The sequence below is a fragment of the Oncorhynchus nerka genome, linkage group LG14 (genome assembly GCF_034236695.1).
Source record: "Oncorhynchus nerka isolate Pitt River linkage group LG14, Oner_Uvic_2.0, whole genome shotgun sequence".
Classification (NCBI taxonomy): Eukaryota; Metazoa; Chordata; class Actinopteri; order Salmoniformes; family Salmonidae; genus Oncorhynchus; species Oncorhynchus nerka.
In genome coordinates, this window is record NC_088409.1 from 29,480,446 (window position 1) to 29,502,825 (window position 22,380).

At 50.3% G+C, this 22,380-nt stretch overlaps 1 protein-coding gene across 1 annotated transcript in view; it reads right to left on the reverse strand.

Moving 5' to 3' along the window:
* Nucleotides 1-22,380, reverse strand: part of LOC115113906 (basal cell adhesion molecule-like) — a 175,013-nt gene that overhangs the window by 3,925 nt on the left and 148,708 nt on the right. The window contains 11 exon segments of the mRNA XM_065027943.1: nucleotides 350-446; nucleotides 1,638-1,779; nucleotides 3,234-3,269; nucleotides 3,467-3,608; nucleotides 3,735-3,859; nucleotides 6,735-6,843; nucleotides 6,846-6,878; nucleotides 17,301-17,416; nucleotides 17,570-17,717; nucleotides 17,904-18,025; nucleotides 18,581-18,763. Coding sequence (XP_064884015.1) covers nucleotides 350-446; nucleotides 1,638-1,779; nucleotides 3,234-3,269; nucleotides 3,467-3,608; nucleotides 3,735-3,859; nucleotides 6,735-6,843; nucleotides 6,846-6,878; nucleotides 17,301-17,416; nucleotides 17,570-17,717; nucleotides 17,904-18,025; nucleotides 18,581-18,763 — 1,253 coding nt within the window.

Genomic DNA, 22,380 nt, shown 5'->3' on the forward strand with positions numbered 1-22,380 from the left:
CTGACTAAATACTTTTTTGCCCCACTGTGTGTGTGTGTGTATATATATATAAATATATGAGGGAGAGAGAGAGAGAGAGAGAGAGAGAGAGAGAGAGAGAGAGAGAGAGAACCAGTCAATGTTACTACATGGAATCATGTTGTAACTTTAAAAAAGTGAAAAGTGTTAAACAAATCAAAATATATTTTATATTTGAGATTCTTCAAAGTAGCTATCCTTTGCCTTGACAGCTTTGCACACTCTTGGCATAATTGGCAGTTTAGTTTTTAAGAACTGTGCATATAAACATATAAACCAATCTCCCCTTCTCCTACCACTACCGTCCCGCCAGCGACCCCTCCCCTCTGACCTGCTGTGCTCCTGGCTTGTTCAGGAGGCCAGCCTCTTCATTGGCCTTTTCTGTCTTCATCTCCACCACAATGTCATTATTCACATCCCCACTTGCCCTGCAGGAGAGACACACAGAGGAGGCAGAGAGAAAGAGCAGGATAGTATAGAGAGAGAGAAAGAGAGGTAGCATAGAGAGAGAGAGGGAGAGGTAGCATAGCGAGAGAGAAAGAGAGGTAGCATAGAGAGAGAGAGGGAGAGGTAGCATAGAGAGAGAGAGAGGTAGCATAGAGAGAGAGGGAGAGGTAGCATAGCGAGAGGGAGGGAGAGGTAGCATAGCGAGAGAGAAAGAAAGGTAGCATAGAGAGAGAGGGAGAGGTAGCATAGAGAGAGAGAGGGAGAGGTAGCATAGAGCGAGAGAGAGAGGTAGCATAGAGAGAGAGGGAGAGTGGGCATAGCGAGAGAGGGGGAGAGGTAGCATAGAGAGAGAGAGAGAGGTAGCATAGAGAGAGGGAGAGGTAGCATAGCGAGAGAGAGGGAGAGAGAGAGAGAGAGAGGTAGCATAGAGAGAGAGAAAGAGAGGTAGCATAGAGAGAGAGAAATAGAGGTAGCATAGCGAGAGAGAGGGAGAGAGAGAAAGAGAGGTAGCATAGCGAGAGAGAGGGAGAGGTAGCATAGCGAGAGAGAGGGAGAGAGAAAGAGAGAGAAATAGAGGTAGCATAGAGAGAGAGAGGGAGAGAGAGGGAGAGGTAGCATAGCGAAAGAGAGGGAGAGGTAGCATAGCGAGAGAGGGAGAGAGAAATAGAGGTAGCATAGAGAGAGAGAGAGGGAGAGAGAGAGAGAAATAGAGGTAGCATAGAGAGAGAGAGGGAGAGAGAGGGAGAGAGAGAGAGGTAGCATAGAGAGAGAGAGGGAGAGAGAGAAAGAGAGGTAGCATAGAGAGAGAGAAAGAGAGGTAGCATAGAGAGAGAGAAAGAGAGGTAGCATAGAGAGAGAGAGGGAGAGAGAGAGGTTTATAGAAGGAGATGACATGAAAAGACAGACGGATAGAGAAACAGTAGAGGGTTAGCAGAGGGAGGTAGAATACAGTAAAGAGAACAGGGAGTCTGTACGCCAATGATCACAATGCCTTTCTTTAGAAACAGTTTCAAAACCCCTCCTCCCGTCCCCTCCACTCCCCTCTTCTCAGATCTCCCTCCCTCCCCTTCTCTCCTCTCCTCCACCCTAACCTCCCTCCCCTCCTCTCCTCTCCTCCACCCTAACCTCCCTCCCCTCCTCTCCTCCACCCTAACCTCCCTCCTGTTACTCACACTTCCTTATTGTCCTTCTTGCTGCAGGGCAGCTTGCCCTTCTTGTTGAGGAAGTAGAGGAGTGCCACCAGCAGCAGCAGCATTAGGACACACACCACCACGGCTATCACCACGCCACTGGAGCCACCCTGCTGCTTATCAGCTAGAGGCATGGAGAGATGGAGGGAGAGATGAAGGCATGGGGGGAGAGGTGGAGAAGGGAGAGGTTGGATGAAAGTGAATTTAGAGGGGATGGATGGGGTGAGGTGAGAGGAGAAAGAGGTAGGGAGGAGGGATGGGAGAAGGAGTTGGTGAGAGGTGAGGAGGGATAAGGGGGAGAAGGGTTGAAGGAGGGAGGGACAGCGATGGAGGCAAGAGAGGAGATGGAGTGGAGGGGTAGGGGTGGGTAATGGAAGAGGGGAGGTGAGGGGGTGGAGGGGCGGAAATGAGATGGGTGAGGTTCGGAGGAGAACAATGGATGTGTGGAGGGGAGAGGAGGAGAGGGGGAAACGGGGAAAGGGAAGGGGGAAGGTTTGTTCAGCTTTGATTGAGATGACAATAGTGTGGTGGGGCTAAGAGGGGGGCCTACACACACACGCACACGCACGCACACGCACACACACACACACACACGCAGAAACAGACATACACACTACAGTCACCTACATATACACATTTTCACAAACACACCTTTTCTCTCTCTGTATCACATACACACAGTGTAACACACATACACACAGTGTAACACACATACACACAGTGTAACATACATACACACAGTGTAACACACATACACACAGTGTAACACACATACACACAGTGTAACATACATACACACAGTGTAACACACATACACACAGTGTAACACACATACACACAGAGGTATTTGTACAGACCTGTTTTAAGCACATGGTTCCCTTTGAGCAGCATTTTGAAAGAAAGGCAGTTCCTCAGACCCACTGCATAGCAAAGCAACAACACACACCGCACCACTATGTGCACCCACTAACCACCAACAACACACACCGCACCACTATGTGCACCCACTAACCACCAACAACACACACCGCACCACTATGTGCACCCACTAACCACCAACAACACACACCGCACCACTATGTGCACCCACTAACCACCAACAACACACATACTAGTGTACAAACACAGACACCACAACATACACGCACACACAATAGTGTTGAAACACACACACATTCTAGAGTTACAACTACTCACAAGCCCACAGCAACTGAAAAGCACAGCACAGGGAGGAAAAAGAGTGAAAGAGAAGAACGCAGTGGGAAAAAGAAGTGACAAAGACACGCTGAGGACAGAAAAGAAGAGAGTGGAAGAGGATAGAATAGAATATCATCCTTTATTACCCCCCCAGGGGAGGGAAAAGTCGCAGCATCCACAGAATATAGGACAGACATCATACAAAGATGACAAACAAAACACAATATACAATATCCACAGTGTTCAGTAGTAATAGGGAAATATACAATGTACAGTACAGTAGAGTGCTTGGAGGAAGGGTGAAGTACTACAGGCTATTTACAACACAGAGTCCCGACAGCAGGGAGGAAAGGAGGAGGGAGAAGACGGATAAGTGTCTACCTCTGCCTGCATCATTGGCTGCGTTGGGATCGACGGCTGCAGAGAGAAGAGAGGAACCGGGTTAGACTACAGTTTACTGTTACACCACAATGGAGGAGAGGGACAGAGAACGAGAGAGAGAGAGAGAGAGAGAGAGAGAGAGAGAGAGAGAGAGAGAGAGAGAGAGAAAGAAAGAAAGAAAGAAAGAAAGAAAGAGTGATAAGAAGTTAAGAGAAGTGGAGGGCCACACTGACTTTGTTTGATGGTGACTTTGAAGGCCTGGGAGGCTGCGCCGTGGTCGTTACTGGCCTCGCAGGTGACCCCGTCCTTCAGGACCGCAGCACTGGCCTCCAGCATGACCATACTGACCACCTTGTTACCCTTCACCGACACCGACTGGGAGAGGATAAATTAGAGGAGTTGTTCTGAGAGCTCATAACATAACTCCACGAACTCGCACACACACACGTGCGCACACACACACACTTGCGCCTGTGCGCACGCACACACAAGCACACTCACCTCCTTTCCTGAGGGTGTCCAGGTGAACTGTGGGGCAGGATGTCCGTGAGCAGAGCAGGACAGAGTCACCATGTCTCCCTCCTTCTCCACCATTCCATCAACAGCTGCATCAATCTCAGGTTTACCTAGAGAGAGGGAGGTAGAGAGGAGAGAGAGGAGGGGAGAGGTAAAGAGACAGGGAGGGAGAGTGGTAGAGGTAGAGGGAGAGGAGAGAGGGAGGTAGAGAGGAGAGAGGGGGGGAGAGGTAAAGAGACAGGGAGGGAGAGTGGTAGAGGTAGAGGGGGGAGGAGAGCGGGAGGTAGAGAGGAGAGAGGGGGGGGAGAGGTAAAGAGACAGGGAGGGAGAGTGGTAGAGGTAGAGGGGGAGGAGAGAGAGAGACAAGGGGGATGGAGGAGGGTAGGGAGGTGCAGAGAGATATAGATTGGGAAGAAAGTGGGAGAGAGGAAAAAGAGAGGGATGGATACAGAGAGAAAGAGGAGGGAGAGAATAGCAGGAAATAAAATAACAATTAAAGTCCACCACAGGAAGAGATATACTATTCCATCACCACTTCCTTTACTCCATCTGAGTCTTATGATATACTGTACCATCACCACTTCCTTTACTCCATCTGAGTCTTATGATATACTGACCATCACCACTTCCTTTACTCCATCTGAGTCTTATGATATACTGACCATCACCACTTCCTTTACTCCATCTGAGTCTTATGATATACTGACCATTACCACTTCCTTTACTCCATCTGAGTCTTATGATATACTGACCATCACCACTTCCTTTACTCCATCCGAGTCTTATGATATACTGTACCATCACCACTTCCTTTACTCCATCTTAGTCTTATGATATACTGACCATCACCACTTCCTTTACTCCATCTGATTCTTATGATATACTGTACCATCACCACTTCCTTTACTCCATCTGAGTCTTATGATATACTGACCATCACCACTTCCTTTACTCCATCTGAGTCTTATGATATACTGACCATCACCACTTCCTTTACTCCATCTGAGTCTTATGATATACTGACCATCACCACTTCCTTTACTCCATCTGAGTCTTATGATATACTGACCATCACCACTTCCTTTACTCCATCTGAGTCTTATGATATACTGTACCATCACCACTTCCTTTACTCCATCTGAGTCTTATGATATACTGACCATCACCACTTCCTTTACTCCATCTGAGTCTTATGATATACTGACCATCACCACTTCCTTTACTCCATCTGAGTCTTATGATATACTGACCATCACCACTTCCTTTACTCCATCTGAGTCTTATGATATACTGACCATCACCACTTCCTTTACTCCATCTGAGTCTTATGATATACTGACCATCACCACTTCCTTTACTCCATCTGAGTCTTATGATATACTGACCATCACCACTTCCTTTACTCCATCTGAGTCTTATGATATACTGACCATCACCACTTCCTTTACTCCATCTGAGTCTTATGATATACTGACCATCACCACTTCCTTTACTCCATCTGAGTCTTATGATATACTGACCATCACCACTTCCTTTACTCCATCTGAGTCTTATGATATACTGACCATCACCACTTCCTTTACTCCATCTGAGTCTTATGATATACTGACCATCACCACTTCCTTTACTCCATCTGAGTCTTATGATATACTGACCATCACCACTTCCTTTACTCCATCTGAGTCTTATGATATACTGTACCATCACCACTTCCTTTACTCCATCTGAGTCTTATGATATACTGTACCATCACCACTTCCTTTACTCCATCTGAGTCTTATGATATACTGACCATCACCACTTCCTTTACTCCATCTGAGTCTTATGATATACTGACCATCACCACTTCCTTTACTCCATCTGAGTCTTATGATATACTGACCATCACCACTTCCTTTACTCCATCTGAGTCTTATGATATACTGACCATCACCACTTCCTTTACTCCATCTGAGTCTTATGATATACTGACCATCACCACTTCCTTTACTCCATCTGAGTCTTATGATATACTGACCATCACCACTTCCTTTACTCCATCTGAGTCTCACCACTTCCTTTACTCCATCTGAGTCTTATGATATACTATACCATCACCACTTCCTTTACTCCATCTGAGTCTTATGATATACTATACCATCACCACTTCCTTTACTCCATCTGAGTCTTATGATATACTGTACCATCACCACTTCCTTTACTCCATCTGAGTCTTAGATATACTGACCATCACCACTTCCTTCACTCCATCTGAGTCTTATGATATACTGACCATCACCACTTCCTTTACTCCATCTGAGTCTTATGATATACTGACCATCACCACTTCCTTTACTCCATCTGAGTCTTATGATATACTGACCATCACCACTTCCTTTACTCCATCTGAGTCTTATGATATACTATACCATCACCACTTCCTTTACTCCATCTGAGTCTTATGATATACTATACCATCACCACTTCCTTTACTCCATCTGAGTCTTATGATATACCATCTGAGTCTTATGATATACTATACCATCACCACTTCCTTTACTCCATCTGAGTCTTATGATATACTGTACCATCACCACTTGAGATTACTCCATCTGAGTCTTAGATATACTGACCATCACCACTTCCTTCACTCCATCTGAGTCTTATGATATACTGACCATCACCACTTCCTTTACTCCATCTGAGTCTTATGGGATATACTGGACCATCACCACTTCCTTTACTCCATCTGAGTCTTATGATATACTGACCATCACCACTTCCTTTACTCCATCTGAGTCTTATGATATACTGACCATCACCACTTCCTTTACTCCATCTGAGTCTTATGATATACTGTACCATCACCACTTCCTTTACTCCATCTGAGTCTTATCCATCTATACATTAAGAAGCCCTGTAGTCCTATCTGAACAATCTCAGAACCACCACAGGGTCAGTAACACACGGTCATGTGTGTAGGTGTGTGGCTGTGCTTCTGTGTACCTGAGACGGTGAGATTGACGCTGGCCTTGGAGGTGAGCCCAAGCACAGAGGGCACTGCGCCCACACAGGAGTACTCGCCAGCTTCAGCGAATGTCACCGACTTCAGGGAGACAAGACACCAGTCTGGGACAGCACCGTGGAGCCCTGTTGAACACACACAGGTATGAGGTTAGGGGACAGTTGGAAAACACACACTCAAATTCTTTATCTCTTGTTCTTCCATGCCCTCTCCGGGTTCTCACAAAAACGTAGTCCTACTCAGTACAACCACATACCTTACCCAGTAACACGTTCACAACAAACAACAGCCAGATCAGATGTGGCTGGTAGTAAAACAGGGAGGAAGCAGGGAGAGGTGGACTGCTAGTAACACAGGGAGGAAGCAGGGAGAGGTGGACTGCTAGTAAAACAGGGAGAAAGCAGAGAGAGGTGGACTGGTAGTAACACAGGGAGGAAGCAGGGAGAGGTGGACTGGTAGTAACACAGGGAGGAAGCAGGGAGAGGTGGACTGGTAGTAACACAGGGAGGAAGCAGGGAGAGGTGGACTGGTAGTAACACAGGGAGAGGTGGACTGGTAGTAACACAGGAGGAAGCAGGGAGAGGTGGACTGGTAGTAACACAGGGAGGAAGCAGGGAGAGGTGGACTGGTAGTGACACAGGGAGGAAGCAGGGAGAGGTGGACTGGTAGTAACACAGGGAGATGTGGACTGGTAGTAACAGGGAGGAAGCAGGGAGGTGGACTGGTAGTAACACAGGGAGGAAGCAGGGAGAGGTGGACTGGTAGCAACACAGGGAGGAGGTGGACTGGTAGTAACACAGGGGAGAGGTGGACTGGTAGTAACTCAGGGAGGAAGCAGGGAGAGGTGGACTGGTAGTAACACAGGGAGGAAGCAGGGAGAGGTGGACTGGTAGTAACACAGGAGAGGGGAGAGGTGGACTGGTAGTAACACAGGGAGGAAGCAGGGAGAGGTGGACTGGTAGTAACACAGGGAGAGGTGGACTGGTAGCAACACAGGGAGGAAGCAGTGGACTGGTAGTAACACAGGAGGAAGCAGGGGAGAGGTGGACTGGTAGTAACACAGGGAGGAAGCAGGGAGAGGTGGACTGGTAGTAACACAGGGAGGAAGCAGGAAGAGGTGGACTGGTAGCAACACAGTGAGGAAGCAGGGAGAGGTGGACTGGTAGCAACACAGGGAGGAAGCAGGGAGAGGTGGACTGGTAGTAACACAGGGAGAGGTGGACTGGTAGCACAGGGAGAGGTGGACTGGTAGTAACACAGGAGGAAGCAGGGAGAGATGGACTGGTAGCAACACAGGAGAGGTGGACTGGTAGTAACACAGGAAGGAAGCAGGGAGAGGTGGACTGGTAGTAACACAGGGAGGAAGCAGGGAGAGGTGGACTGGTAGTAACACAGGGAGGCAGAGAGAGGTGGACTGGTAGTAACACAGGGAGGAAGCAGGGAGAGGTGGACTGGTGGAGTAACACAGGGAGGAAGCAGGGAGAGGTGGACTGGTAGTAACACAGGGAGGAAGCAGGGAGAGGTGGACTGGTAGTAACACAGGGAGGAAGCAGGGAGAGGTGGACTGGTAGTAACACAGGGAGGAAGCAGGGAGAGGTGGACTGGTAGTGACACAGGGAGGAAGCAGGGAGAGGTGGACTGGTAGTAACACAGGGAGATGTGGACTGGTAGTAACACAGGGAGGAAGCAGGGAGAGGTGGACTGGTAGTAACACAGGGAGGAAGCAGGGAGAGGTGGACTGGTAGTAACACAGGGAGGAAGCAGCGAGAGGTGGACTGGTAGTAACTCAGAGAGGAAGCAGGGAGAGATGGACTGGTAGTAACACAGGGAGGAAGCAGGGAGAGGTGGACTGGTAGTAACACAGTGAGGAAGCAGGGAGAGGTGGACTGGTAGTAACACAGGGAGGAAGCAGGGAGAGGTGGATTGGTAGTAACACAGGGAGGAAGCAGGGAGAGGTGGACTGGTAGTAACACAGGGAGGAAGCAGGGAGAGGTGGACTGGTAGTAACACAGGGAGGAAGCAGGGAGAGGTGGACTGGTAGTAACACAGGGAGAAGCAGGGAGAGGTGGACTGGTAGTAACAGGGAGGAAGCAGGGAGAGGTGGACTGGTAGTAACACAGGAAGGAAGCAGGGAGAGGTGGACTGGTAGTAACACAGGGAGGAAGGGGAGAGGTGGAGGGAGGAAGCAGGGAGAGGTGGACACAGGGGAGGAAGCAGGGAGAGGGTAGTAACACAGGGAGAGGTGACTGGTAGCAACACAGGGAGGAGGTGGACTGGTAGTAACACAGGGAGGAAGCAGGGAGAGGTGGACTGGTAGTAACACAGGGAGGAAGCAGAGAGAGGTGGACTGGTAGTAACACAGGGAGAGGTGGACTGTAGTAACACAGGGAGGAAGCAGGGAGAGGTGGACTGGTAGCAACACAGGGAGAGGTGGACTGGTAGTAACACAGGGAGGAAGCAGGGAGAGGTGGACTGGTAGTAACACAGGGAGGAAGCAGGGAGGTGGACTGGTAGTAACACAGGGAGAGGTGGACTGGTAGTAACACAGGGAGGAAGCAGGGAGAGGGAAGCAACACAGGAGAAGGTGGACTGGTAGCAACACAGGGAGGAAGCAGGGAGGTGGACTGGTAGTAACACAGGGAGGAAGCAGGGAGAGGTGGACTGGTAGTAACACAGGGAGGAAGCAGGGAGAGGTGGACTGGTAGTAACACAGGAGGAAGCAGGGAGAGGTGGACTGGTAGTAACACAGGGAGGAAGCAGGGAGAGGTGGACTGGTAGTAACACAGGAGGAAGCAGGGAGAGGTGGACTGGTAGTAACACAGGGAGGAAGCAGGGAGAGGTGGACTGGTAGTAACACAGGGAGGAAGCAGGGAGAGGTGGACTGGTAGCAACACAGGGAGGAAGCAGGGAGAGGTGGACTGGTAGTAACACAGGGAGGAAGCAGGGAGAGGTGGACTGGTAGTAACACAGGAGGAAGCAGGGAGAGGTGGACTGGTAGTAACACAGGGAGGAAGCAGGGAGAGGTGGACTGGTAGTAACACAGGAGGAAGCAGGGAGAGGTGGACTGGTAGTAACACAGGAGGAAGCAGGGGAGAGGTGGACTGGTAGTAACACAGGGAGGAAGCAGGGAGAGGTGGACTGGTAGTAACACAGGGAGGAAGCAGGGGAGAGGGAGAGGTGGACTGGTAGTAACACAGGGAGGAAGCAGGAGAGGTGGACTGGTAGTAACACAGGGAGGAAGCAGGGAGAGGTGGACTGGTAGTAACACAGGGAGGAAGCAGGGAGAGGTGGACTGGTAGTAACACAGGGAGGAAGCAGGGAGAGGTGGACTGGTAGTAACACAGGGAGGAAGCAGGGAGAGGTGGACTGGTAGTAACACAGGGAGGAAGCAGGAGAGGTGGACTGGTAGTAACACAGGGAGGAAGCAGGGAGAGGTGGACTGGTAGTAACACAGGAGGAAGCAGGGAGAGGTGGACTGGTAGTAACACAGGGAGGAAGCAGGGAGAGGTGGACTGGTAGTAACACAGGGAGGAAGCAGGGGAGAGGTGGACTGGTAGTAACACAGGGAGGAAGCAGGGAGAGGTGGACTGGTAGTAACACAGGGAGGAAGCAGGGAGAGGTGGACTGGTAGTAACACAGGGAGGAAGCAGGGAGAGGTGGACTGGTAGCAACACAGGGAGGAGGGGAGAGGTGGACTGGGGGAGGAGAGGGAGAGGTGGACTGGTAGTAACACAGGGAGGACTGGTAGCAACACAGGAGAGAGGGAGAGGTGGACTGGTAGTAACACAGGGAGGAAGCAGGGAGAGGTGGACTGGTAGTAACACAGGGAGGAAGCAGGGAGAGGTGGACTGGTAGTAACACAGGGAGGAAGCAGGGAGAGGTGGACTGGTAGTAACACAGGAGAGGTGGACTGGTAGCAACACAGGGAGGAAGCAAAGTGGACTGGTAGTAACACAGGGAGGAAGCAGGGAGAGGTGGACTGGTAGTAACACAGGGAGGAGAGGTGGACTGGTAGTAACACAGGGAGGAAGCAGGGAGAGGTGGACTGGTAGTAACACAGGGAGGAAGCAGGGAGAGGTGGACTGGTAGTAACACAGGAGGAAGCAGGGAGAGGTGGACTGGTAGTAACACAGGGAGGAAGCAGGGAGAGGTGGACTGGTAGCAACACAGGGAGAGGTGGACTGGTAGCAACACAGGGAGGAAGCAGGGAGAGGTGGACTGGTAGCAGGGAGAGGTGGACTGGTAGTAACACAGGGAGGAAGCAGGGAGAGGTGGACTGGTAGTAACACAGGGGGAAGCAGGGAGAGGTGGACTGGTAGTAACACAGGGAGGAAGCAGGGAGAGGTGGACTGGTAGTAACACAGGGGAAGCAGAGGAGAGGTGGACTGGTAGTAACACAGGAGGAAGCAGGACTGGTAGTACACAGGGAGGGAGAGGTGGACTGGTAGTAACACAGGAGGAAGCAGGGAGAGGTGGACTGGTAGTAACACAGGGAGGAAGCAGGGAGAGGTGGACTGGTAGTAACACAGGGAGGAAGCAGGGAGAGGTGGACTGGTAGTAACACAGGGAGGAAGCAGGGAGAGGTGGACTGGTAGTAACACAGGGAGGAAGGTGGACAGGTAGGGGAGAGGTGGACTGGTAGCAACACAGGGAGGAAGCAGGGAGAGGTGGACTGGTAGTAACACAGGGAGGAAGCAGGGAGAGGTGGACTGGTAGCAACACAGGGAGAGGTGGACTGGTAGCAACACAGGGAGAGGTGGACTGGTAGCAACACAGGGGGAGCAGGGAGAGGTGGACTGGTAGGGAACACAGGGAGGAAGCAGGAGGGAGGTGGACTGGTAGCAACACAGGGGAAGCAGGAGAGGTGGACTGGTAGTAACACAGGGAGGAAGCAGGGAGAGGTGGACTGGGGGGAGAGGTGGGACTGGTAGCAACACAGGGAGAGGTGGACTGGTGGAGTAACACAGGGAGGAAGCAGGGAGAGGTGGACTGGTAGTAACACAGGAGGAAGCAGGGAGAGGTGGACTGGTAGTAACACAGGGAGGAAGCAGGGAGAGGTGGACTGGTAGTAACACAGGGAGGAAGGGAGGGAGAGGTGGACTGGTAGTAACACAGGGAGGAAGCAGGGAGAGGTGGACTGGTAGTAACAGGAGGAAGAGAGGAAGCAGGGAGAGGTGGACTGGTAGCAACACAGGGAGGAAGAAGCAGGGAGAGGGGGACTGGTAGTAACACAGGGAGGAAGCAGGGAGAGGTGGACTGGTAGTAACACAGGGAGGAAGCAGGGAGAGGTGGACTGGTAGTAACACAGGGAGGAAGCAGGGAGAGGTGGACTGGTAGTAACACAGGAAGGAAGCAGGAGAGGTGGACTGGTAGTAACACAGGGAGGAAGCAGGGAGAGGTGGACTGGTAGTAACACAGGGAGGAAGCAGGGAGAGGTGGACTGGTAGTAACACAGGGAGGAAGGTGGACTGGTAGTAACACAGGGAGGAAGCAGGGGAGAGGTGGACTGGCAGTGGGAGAGGTGGACTGGTAGTAACACAGGGAGGAAGCAGGGAGAGGTGGACTGGTAGTAACACAGGGAGGAAGCAGGGAGAGGTGGACTGGTAGTAACACAGGGAGGAAGCAGGGAGAGGTGGACTGGTAGTAACACAGGGAGGAAGCAGGGAGAGGTGGACTGGTAGTAACACAGGAGGAAGCAGGGAGAGGTGGACTGGTAGTAACACAGGAAGGAAGCAGGGAGAGGTGGACTGTAACACAGGGAGGAAGCAGGGAGAGGTGGACTGGTAGTAACACAGGGAGGAAGCAGGGAGAGGTGGACTGGTAGTAACACAGGGAGGAAGCAGGGAGAGGTGGACTGGTAGCAACACAGGGAGGGGAAGGTGGACTGGTAGGGAGGAAGCAGGGAGAGGTGGACTGGTAGCAACACAGGGAGGAAGCAGGGAGAGGTGGACTGGTAGCAACACAGGGAGAGATGGACTGGTAGCAACACAGGGAGAGGTGGACTGGTAGCAACACAGGGAGAGGTGGACTGGTAGTAACACAGGGAGGAAGCAGGGAGAGGTGGACTGGAAGTAACACAGGGAGGAAGCAGGGAGAGGTGGACTGGTAGCAACACAGGGAGGAAGCAGGGAGAGGTGGACTGGTAGCAACACAGGGAGAGGTGGACTGGTAGCAACACAGGGAGAGGTGGACAGGTAGCAACACAGGGAGAGGTGGACTGGTAGTAACACAGGGAGGAAGCAGGGAGAGGTGGACTGGTAGTAACACAGGGAGGAAGCAGGGAGAGGTGGACTGGTAGTAACACAGGGAGGAAGCAGGGAGAGGTGGACTGGTAGTAACACAGGGAGGAAGCAGGGAGAGGTGGACTGGTAGCAACACAGGGAGGAAGCAGGGAGAGGTGGACTGGTAGCAACACAGGGAGTGGTGGACTGGTAGCAACACAGGGAGAGGTGGACTGGTAGCAACACAGGGAGAGGTGGACTGGTAGCAACACAGGAGGAAGCAGGGAGAGGTGGACTGGTAGTAACACAGGGAGGAAGCAGGGAGAGGTGGACTGGTAGTAACACAGGGAGGAAGCAGGGAGAGGTGGACTGGTAGTAACACAGGGAGGAAGCAGAGAGAGGTGGACTGGTAGTAACACAGGAAGGAAGCAGGGAGAGGTGGACTGGTAGTAACACAGGAAGGAAGCAGGAGAGGTGGACTGGTAGTAACACAGGGAGGAAGCAGAGAGAGGTGGACTGGTAGTAACACAGGAGGAAGCAGGGAGAGGTGGACTGGTAGCAACACAGGAGGAAGCAGTGAGAGGTGGACTGGTAGCAACACAGGGAGGAAGCAGGGAGAGGTGGACTGGTAGCAACAGGGAGGAAGCAGGGAGAGGTGGACTGGTAGTAACACAGGGAGGAAGCAGGGAGGGTGGACTGGTAGCAACACAGAGGAAGCAGGGGGAGGTGGACTGGTAGCAACACAGGGAGAGGTGGACTGGTAGCAACACAGGGAGAGGTGGACTGGTAGCAACACAGGGAGAGGTGGACTGGTAGCAACACAGGGAGGAAGCAGGGAGAGGTGGACTGGTAGCAACACAGGGAGGAAGCAGAGAGAGGTGGACTGGTAGTAACACAGGGAGGAAGCAGAGAGAGGTGGACTGGTAGTAACACAGGGAGAGGTGGACTGGTAGTAACACAGGGAGGAAGCAGGGAGAGGTGGCCTGGTAGCAACACAGGGAGAGGTGGACTGGTAGTAACACAGGGAGGAAGCAGGGAGAGGTGGACTGGTAGTAACACAGGGAGGAAGCAGAGGGAGGTGGACTGGTAGTAACACAGGGAGAGGTGGACTGGTAGTAACACAGGGAGGAAGCAGGGAGAGGTGGACTGGTAGCAACACAGGGAGAGGTGGACTGGTAGCAACACAGGGAGAGGTGGACTGGTAGTAACACAGGGAGAGGTGGACTGGTAGTAACACAGGGAGGAAGCAGGGAGAGGTGGACTGTTAGTAACACAGGGAGGAAGCAGGGAGAGGTGGACTGGTAGCAACACAGGGAGGAAGCAGGGAGAGGTGGACTGGTAGTAACACAGGGAGGAAGCAGGGAGAGGTGGATTGGTAGTAACACAGGGAGGAAGCAGGGAGAGGTGGACTGGTAGCAACACAGGGAGGAAGCAGGGAGAGGTGGACTGGTAGTAACACAGGGAGGAAGCAGAGAGAGGTGGACTGGTAGTAACACAGGAAGGAAGCAGGGAGAGGTGGACTGGTAGTAACACAGGAAGGAAGCAGGGAGAGGTGGACTGGTAGTAACACAGGGAGGAAGCAGGGAGAGGTGGACTGGTAGTAACACAGGGAGGAAGCAGAGAGAGGTGGACTGGTAGTAACACAGGAAGGAAGCAGGGAGAGGTGGACTGGTAGTAACACAGGGAGAGGTGGACTGGTAGCAAAACAGGGAGAGGTGGACTGGTAGCAACACAGGGAGAGGTGGACTGGTAGTAACACAGGGAGGAAGCAGGGAGAGGTGGACTGGTAGTAACACAGGGAGGAAGCAGGGAGAGGTGGACTGGTAGTAACACAGGGAGGAAGCAGGGAGAGGTGGACTGGTAGTAACACAGGGAGGAAGCAGGGAGAGGTGGACTGGTAGTAACACAGGGAGGAAGCAGAGAGAGGTGGACTGGTAGTAACACAGGAAGGAAGCAGGGAGAGGTGGACTGGTAGTAACACAGGAAGGAAGCAGGGAGAGGTGGACTGGTAGTAACACAGGGAGGAAGCAGGGAGAGGTGGACTGGTAGTAACACAGGGAGGAAGCAGGGAGAGGTGGCCTGGTAGTAACACAGGGAGGAAGCAGGGAGAGGTGGACTGGTAGCAACACAGGGAGGAAGCAGGGAGAGGTGGACTGGTAGCAACACAGGGAGGAAGCAGGGAGAGGTGGACTGGTAGCAACACAGGGAGAGATGGACTGGTAGCAACACAGGGAGAGGTGGACTGGTAGCAACACAGGGAGAGGTGGACTGGTAGTAACACAGGGAGGAAGCAGGGAGAGGTGGACTGGAAGTAACACAGGGAGGAAGCAGGGAGAGGTGGACTGGTAGCAACACAGGGAGGAAGCAGGGAGAGGTGGACTGGTAGCAACACAGGGAGAGGTGGACTGGTAGCAACACAGGGAGAGGTGGACAGGTAGCAACACAGGGAGAGGTGGACTGGTAGTAACACAGGGAGGAAGCAGGGAGAGGTGGACTGGTAGTAACACAGGGAGGAAGCAGGGAGAGGTGGACTGGTAGTAACACAGGGAGGAAGCAGGGAGAGGTGGACTGGTAGTAACACAGGGAGGAAGCAGGGAGAGGTGGACTGGTAGCAACACAGGGAGGAAGCAGGGAGAGGTGGACTGGTAGCAACACAGGGAGTGGTGGACTGGTAGCAACACAGGGAGAGGTGGACTGGTAGCAACACAGGGAGAGGTGGACTGGTAGTAACACAGGGAGGAAGCAGGGAGAGGTGGACTGGTAGTAACACAGGGAGGAAGCAGGGAGAGGTGGACTGGTAGTAACACAGGGAGGAAGCAGGGAGAGGTGGACTGGTAGTAACACAGGGAGGAAGCAGAGAGAGGTGGACTGGTAGTAACACAGGAAGGAAGCAGGGAGAGGTGGACTGGTAGTAACACAGGAAGGAAGCAGGGAGAGGTGGACTGGTAGTAACACAGGGAGGAAGCAGAGAGAGGTGGACTGGTAGTAACACAGGGAGGAAGCAGGGAGAGGTGGACTGGTAGCAACACAGGGAGGAAGCAGTGAGAGGTGGACTGGTAGCAACACAGGGAGAGGTGGACTGGTAGCAACACAGGGAGAGGTGGACTGGTAGTAACACAGGGAGGAAGCAGGGAGAGGTGGACTGGTAGCAACACAGGGAGGAAGCAGGGAGAGGTGGACTGGTAGCAACACAGGGAGAGGTGGACTGGTAGCAACACAGGGAGAGGTGGACTGGTAGCAACACAGGGAGAGGTGGACTGGTAGCAACACAGGGAGAGGTGGACTGGTAGTAACACAGGGAGGAAGCAGGGAGAGGTGGACTGGTAGTAACACAGGGAGGAAGCAGAGAGAGGTGGACTGGTAGTAACACAGGAAGGAAGCAGGGAGAGGTGGACTGGTAGTAACACAGGAAGGAAGCAGGGAGAGGTGGACTGGTAGTAACACAGGGAGGAAGCAGAGAGAGGTGGACTGGTAGTAACACAGGGAGGAAGCAGGGAGAGGTGGACTGGTAGTAACACAGGGAGGAAGCAGGGAGAGGTGGACTGGTAGCAACACAGGGAGAGGTGGACTGGTAGTAACACAGGGAGGAAGCAGGGAGAGGTGGACTGGTAGCAACACAGGGAGGAAGCAGGGAGAGGTGGACTGGTAGTAACACAGGGAGGAAGCAGGGAGAGGTGGACTGGTAGTAACACAGGGAGGAAGCAGGGAGAAGTGGACTGGTAGTAACACAGGGAGGAAGCAGGGAGAGGTGGACTGGTAGCAACACAGGGAGGAAGCAGGGAGAGGTGGACTGGTAGCAACACAGGGAGAGGTGGACTGGTAGCAACACAGGGAGAGGTGGACTGATAGTAACACAGGGAGAGGTGGACTGGTAGTAACACAGGGAGGAAGCAGGGAGAGGTGGACTGGTAGTAACACAGGGAGGAAGCAGGGAGAGGTGGACTGGTAGTAACACAGGGAGGAAGCAGAGAGAGGTGGACTGGTAGTAACACAGGAAGGAAGCAGGGAGAGGTGGACTGGTAGTAACACAGGAAGGAAGCAGGGAGAGGTGGACTGGTAGTAACACAGGGAGGAAGCAGAGAGAGGTGGACTGGTAGTAACACAGGGAGGAAGCAGGGAGAGGTGGACTGGTAGTAACACAGGGAGGAAGCAGGGAGAGGTGGACTGGTAGCAACACAGGGAGAGGTGGACTGGTAGTAACACAGGGAGGAAGCAGGGAGAGGTGGACTGGTAGCAACACAGGGAGAGATGGACTGGTAGTAACACAGGGAGAGGTGGACTGGTAGTAACACAGGGAGGAAGCAGGGAGAGGTTGACTGGACTTGCCTTCTTCCACTGGACGGTGTGTGAGTCTGAGGCCTTGGTCTTACACTGCAGCTCCACCATGTCTCCCGTCATTGTCGACAATGGACCAGCAGGCCTCACACTCATTGGGTCAATGTCTGACAGGCAGAGAAAAGAGGGATACAAAGAAAGAGGGGGAGGAGGGAGAGAAAGAGGGTGGTGAAGAGAGAGAGAATTCATTAAAATGGACTATGTTCTGGGATCAAAAGCGTACCACCTCAGGGGAGACAGGAGGATGGATGGATACTCACAGTGGACAGAGAGGGTGACTTCTCCATTAAGATCAGCATCCAGGTTATCAAAGTCGGTGGCCATACACTTGTACACCCCAGCATCCGAACGCTTGACGGACTTCAGAGTCAGAAGTCCCCCTGCTACTCCTTCCTTAATGTTTATCCCCTGAGCATGAGAGAGAGCAAGAAAGAGGGAGCGAGAGAGGGGTGGAGAGAGGGGGGGATTGAAAGAGAGAGAGATTATTCAATGATTTAAGAGATGAACAGGTTGTACTATGGCAGTACTGTAGGGTTTGTGTATAGCTGCACTGCTGTATAGTCTGAAATGCAGTACATGTGTGCTGGTCCTTACATCCTTCGAGAACTCAATCTCAGGCTGAGGGTTTCCGTCTGTCTCACACATCATCTTCACCTCGTCACCCTCTCTGATTGGCTCAGTGTTCACCAGGACAAAGGTCGCTGTCTCAGAGGGATCTGGATAAGAGGGAGGGAGGGAGGGAGAGGGAGAGAGAGAGAGAGAGTGAGCGAGAGAGAGAGAGAGAGAGAGAGAGAGAGAGAGAGAGAGAGAGAGAGAGAGAGAGGGAGAGAGAGAAAGAAAGAAAGAAAGAAAGAAAGAAAGAAAGAAAGAAAGAAAGAAAGAAAAAGAGGGAGGGAGGGAGGGAGGGAGTTCAAAAGGGTGATGAATGACAGGCTGGTCTCAGGAGTGCAGTTTCTGACAACAATAATAGGATGATGGACAGAGAGCACCGAGAGAAAAACAAAGAGTAGGGCGGACAAACAGAGACAGAAAAAGTGAGAGTAGGAGACAGATACAGACAGACAGACAGACAGACAGACAGACAGACAGACAGACAGACAGACAGACAGAAAAAGAGAGAGTAGGAGGGAGAAAGAATGAGAGAGAGTGAGGAGACAGATACAGACAGACAAACAGAGAGACAGAAAAAGAGAGAGTAGGAGGGAGAAAGAATTAGAGAGAGTGAGGAGACAGATACAGACAGACAGAAAGACAGACAGACAGCCACTCACAGTTGAGGGTGAGGGAGAAGGTGTCAGAGTCGATCTGTTTGATCATGTCGTTGGGCATGCTGTACTCCACGGTGCAGTGGTACACGCTGTCCTTGTCAGCCTTCTGGGGCTGCATCATCAGGGTGCTGGTGATGGTGAACAGACCTGATGCTTCCTTTACCACTGACGGCACCATGTACACCTCTGGAGGGAGAGAGAGAGGTAGAACAGAAGGGGCTGACTAGAATGAGACAGAATTTATTCCCGGGATATGCAGTTGTCAGGAATTGACTTGATTCTATGCTTGATGCTTCTGACTGTACAATGTAGTAGAAAATCAAATCAAAAATCGAATCAGATGTTATTGGTCACATAAACGTGTTGAGCAGATGTTATCGCGGGTGTCGTGAAATGCTTGTGTTCCTAGCTCCAACAATACACACAAATGTAAAAAGTAGAAGAATAGAATATACGACAATATGTATAGACATTATGGACAGTATATGGATAGAATATGTAATATGTCTGTAGAATACTAGAATAAAGTATATACACATGAAGTGGGTAAAATAGTATGTTAACATTATTATGAAGTGGGTAAAATAGTATGAAAACATTATTATGAAGTGAGTAAAATAGTATGTAAACATTATTATGAGGTGAGTCAAATAGTATGTAAACATTATTATGAAGTAGGTAAAATAGTATGTAAACATTATTATGAAGTAGGTAAAATAGTATGTTAACATTATTATGAAGTGGGTAAAATAGTATGTAAACATTATTATGAAGTGAGTAAAATAGTATGTTAACATTATTAGTGCTTTTACACCTGCATTGCTTGCTGTTTGGGGTTTTAGGCTGGGTTTCTGTACAGCACTTTGAGATATCAGCTGATGTACGAAGGGCTATATAAATAAATTTGATTTGATTTGATTTGATTATTATGGAGTGGGTAAAATAGTATGTAAACATTATTATGAAGTGGGTAAAATAGTATGTTAACATTATTATGAAGTAGGTAAAATAGTATGTAAACATTATTATGAAGTAGGTAAAATAGTATGTAAACATTAATATGAAGTGAGTAAAATAGTATGTAAACATTATTATGAAGTGGGTAAAATAGTATGTAAACATTATTATGAAGTGAGTAAAATAGTATGTTAACGTTATTATAGTGACCAGTGTTCCATTATTAAAGTGACCAGTGATTCAATTTTTTCGGATGACTGCCTTGCCTGGTTCACCAATTACTTTGCAGACAGAGTTCAGTGTGTCAAATCGGAGGGCATGCTGTCCGGTCCTCTGGCAGTGTCTATGGGGGTGCCACAGGGTTCAATCCTCGGGCCGACTCTTTTCTCTGTATATATCAATGATGTTGCTCTTGCTGCGGGAGATTCCCTGATCCACCTCTACGCAGACGACACCATTCTATATACTTCCGGCCCGTCCTTGGACACTGTGCTATCTAACCTCCAAACGAGCTTCAATGCCATACAACACTCCTTCCGTGGCCTCCACCTGCTCTTAAACGCTAGTAAAACCAAATGCATGCTTTTCAACCGTTCGCTGCCTGCACCTGCACGCCTGACCAGCATCACCACCCTGGATGGTTCCGACCTTGAATATGTGGACATCTATAAGTACCTAGGTGTCTGGCTAGACTGTAAACTCTCCTTCCAGACTCATATTAAACATCTCCAATCGAAAATCAAATCAAGAGTCGGCTTTCTATTCCGCAACAAAGCCTCCTTCACTCACGCCGCCAAACTTACCCTAGTAAAACTGACTATCCTACCGATCCTCGACTTCGGCGATGTCATCTACAAAATTGCTTCCAACACTCTACTCAGCAAACTGGATGCAGTTTATCACAGTGCCATCCGTTTTGTCACTAAAGCACCTTATACCACCCACCACTGCGACTTGTATGCTCTAGTCGGCTGGCCCTCGCTACATATTCGTCGCCAGACCCACTGGCTCCAGGTCATCTACAAGTCCATGCTAGGTAAAGCTCCTCCTTATCTCAGTTCACTGGTCACAATGGCAACACCCATCCGTAGCACGCGCTCCAGCAGGTGTATCTCACTGATCATCCCTAAAGCCAACACCTCATTTGGCCGCCTTTCGTTCCAGTTCTCTGCTGCCTGTGACTGGAACGAATTGCAAAAATCGCTGAAGTTGGAGACTTTTATCTCCCTCACCAACTTCAAACATCTGCTATCTGAGCAGCTAACCAATCGCTGCAGCTGTACATAGTCTATCGGTAAATAGCCCACCCATTTTTACCTACCTCATCCCCATACTGTTTTTTTTATTTACTTTTCTGCTCTTTTGCACACCAATATCTCTACCTGTACATGACCATCTGATCATTTATCACTCCAGTGTTAATCTGCAAAATTGTAATTATTCGCCTACCTCCTCATGCCTTTTGCACACAATGTATATAGACTCCCCCTTTTTTTTCCTACTGTGTTATTGACTTGTTAACTGTTTACTCCACGTGTAACTCTGTGTTGTCTGTTCATACTGCTATGCTTTATCTTGGCCAGGTCGCAGTTGCAAATGAGAACTTGTTCTCAACTAGCCTACCTGGTTAAATAAAGGTGAAATAAAAATAATAAAAAAATAAATGTCTATGTACACAGGGCAGCAGCCTCTAAGGTGCAGGGTAGAGTAACCAGGTGGTAGCCAGCTAGTGACAGTAACTAAAGTTCAGGCCAGGGTGCTGCGCGGAGGCCGACTGTAGTAATACTGTAGTGGTAGGTGGTTGTAGGACACTGTAAAAAAAATCTAGCTGTTTCAACTAATTATTAATAAGTAACAGGTCCCATAGCTGGGTTTTGTTTTACATGGTGGCGCAGCAGGAAGATCGGAATGAACTGAACCAAGAGGTTGTGAGGTCAAATCGCAGGTAAGGAAAATGAATAAGAATTACTGTATACATGAATATGCAAAATGTAATCATGTCAACATGTGTCAAATATGTAAGTTGAAAACATGTTAAAAGCCCTGTTGAGAGTAGGGGGCAGTGTTTGGATGAAAAACGTACCCAAATGAAACTGCCTATTTCTCAGGCCCAGAATCTAGAATATGCATATAATTGTCATATTAGGATAGAAAACACTCTAGAGTTTCCAAATCTGTCAAAATATTGTCTGTGAGTATAGTCACAACTTGCAGGCTTGTTTTCGAGTTGCTGTGCGTTTTGTTGCCAACCTATTTTGCTACCTGACAACTTTACGGTTTTCACTTTTTAATTACCGTTCATATATTTATTTATTTTTTCCTCAACTTTTTCACTCCGGACGCTTTATCTGGACACGATTCGTCAGGACCTCCAACAGCCGAAGCTAAGTAGTAACATTAACATGATGCCTTCTAATTGCATTCGCTGTACTCACCTTACGGCGAGGATAGCTGTGCTACAAGCCCAGCTTCAGACGCAATCGTTAGGCAAGGGTAATTTCAGTGTAGGAAAGGATGAAACAGCCTCTGTGCCACCAGTAAGTACAGATAGTAGTAGAAATCCCCTGGCACAGTCCCCGCAGCCGGACAACTTTCTCACGGTTTCTGGAAGGAAATGCTGTAGGTGTCGCTCATTCAGCCGACAGAAACTTTCAACCGGTTTTCCCCATTAAGCAGCGGGTCGGAGTCAGAGGCCGAGTCTTCTCTGGTCTCTACTCTTCCCGTTACGGGGTCTGAGACGCCGAAGCTTCCCACCATTAGCTCTGACAAATTGAAAACTCTAGTCATTGGCGACTCCATTACCCGCAGTATTAGACTTAAAACGAATCATCCAGCGATCATACACT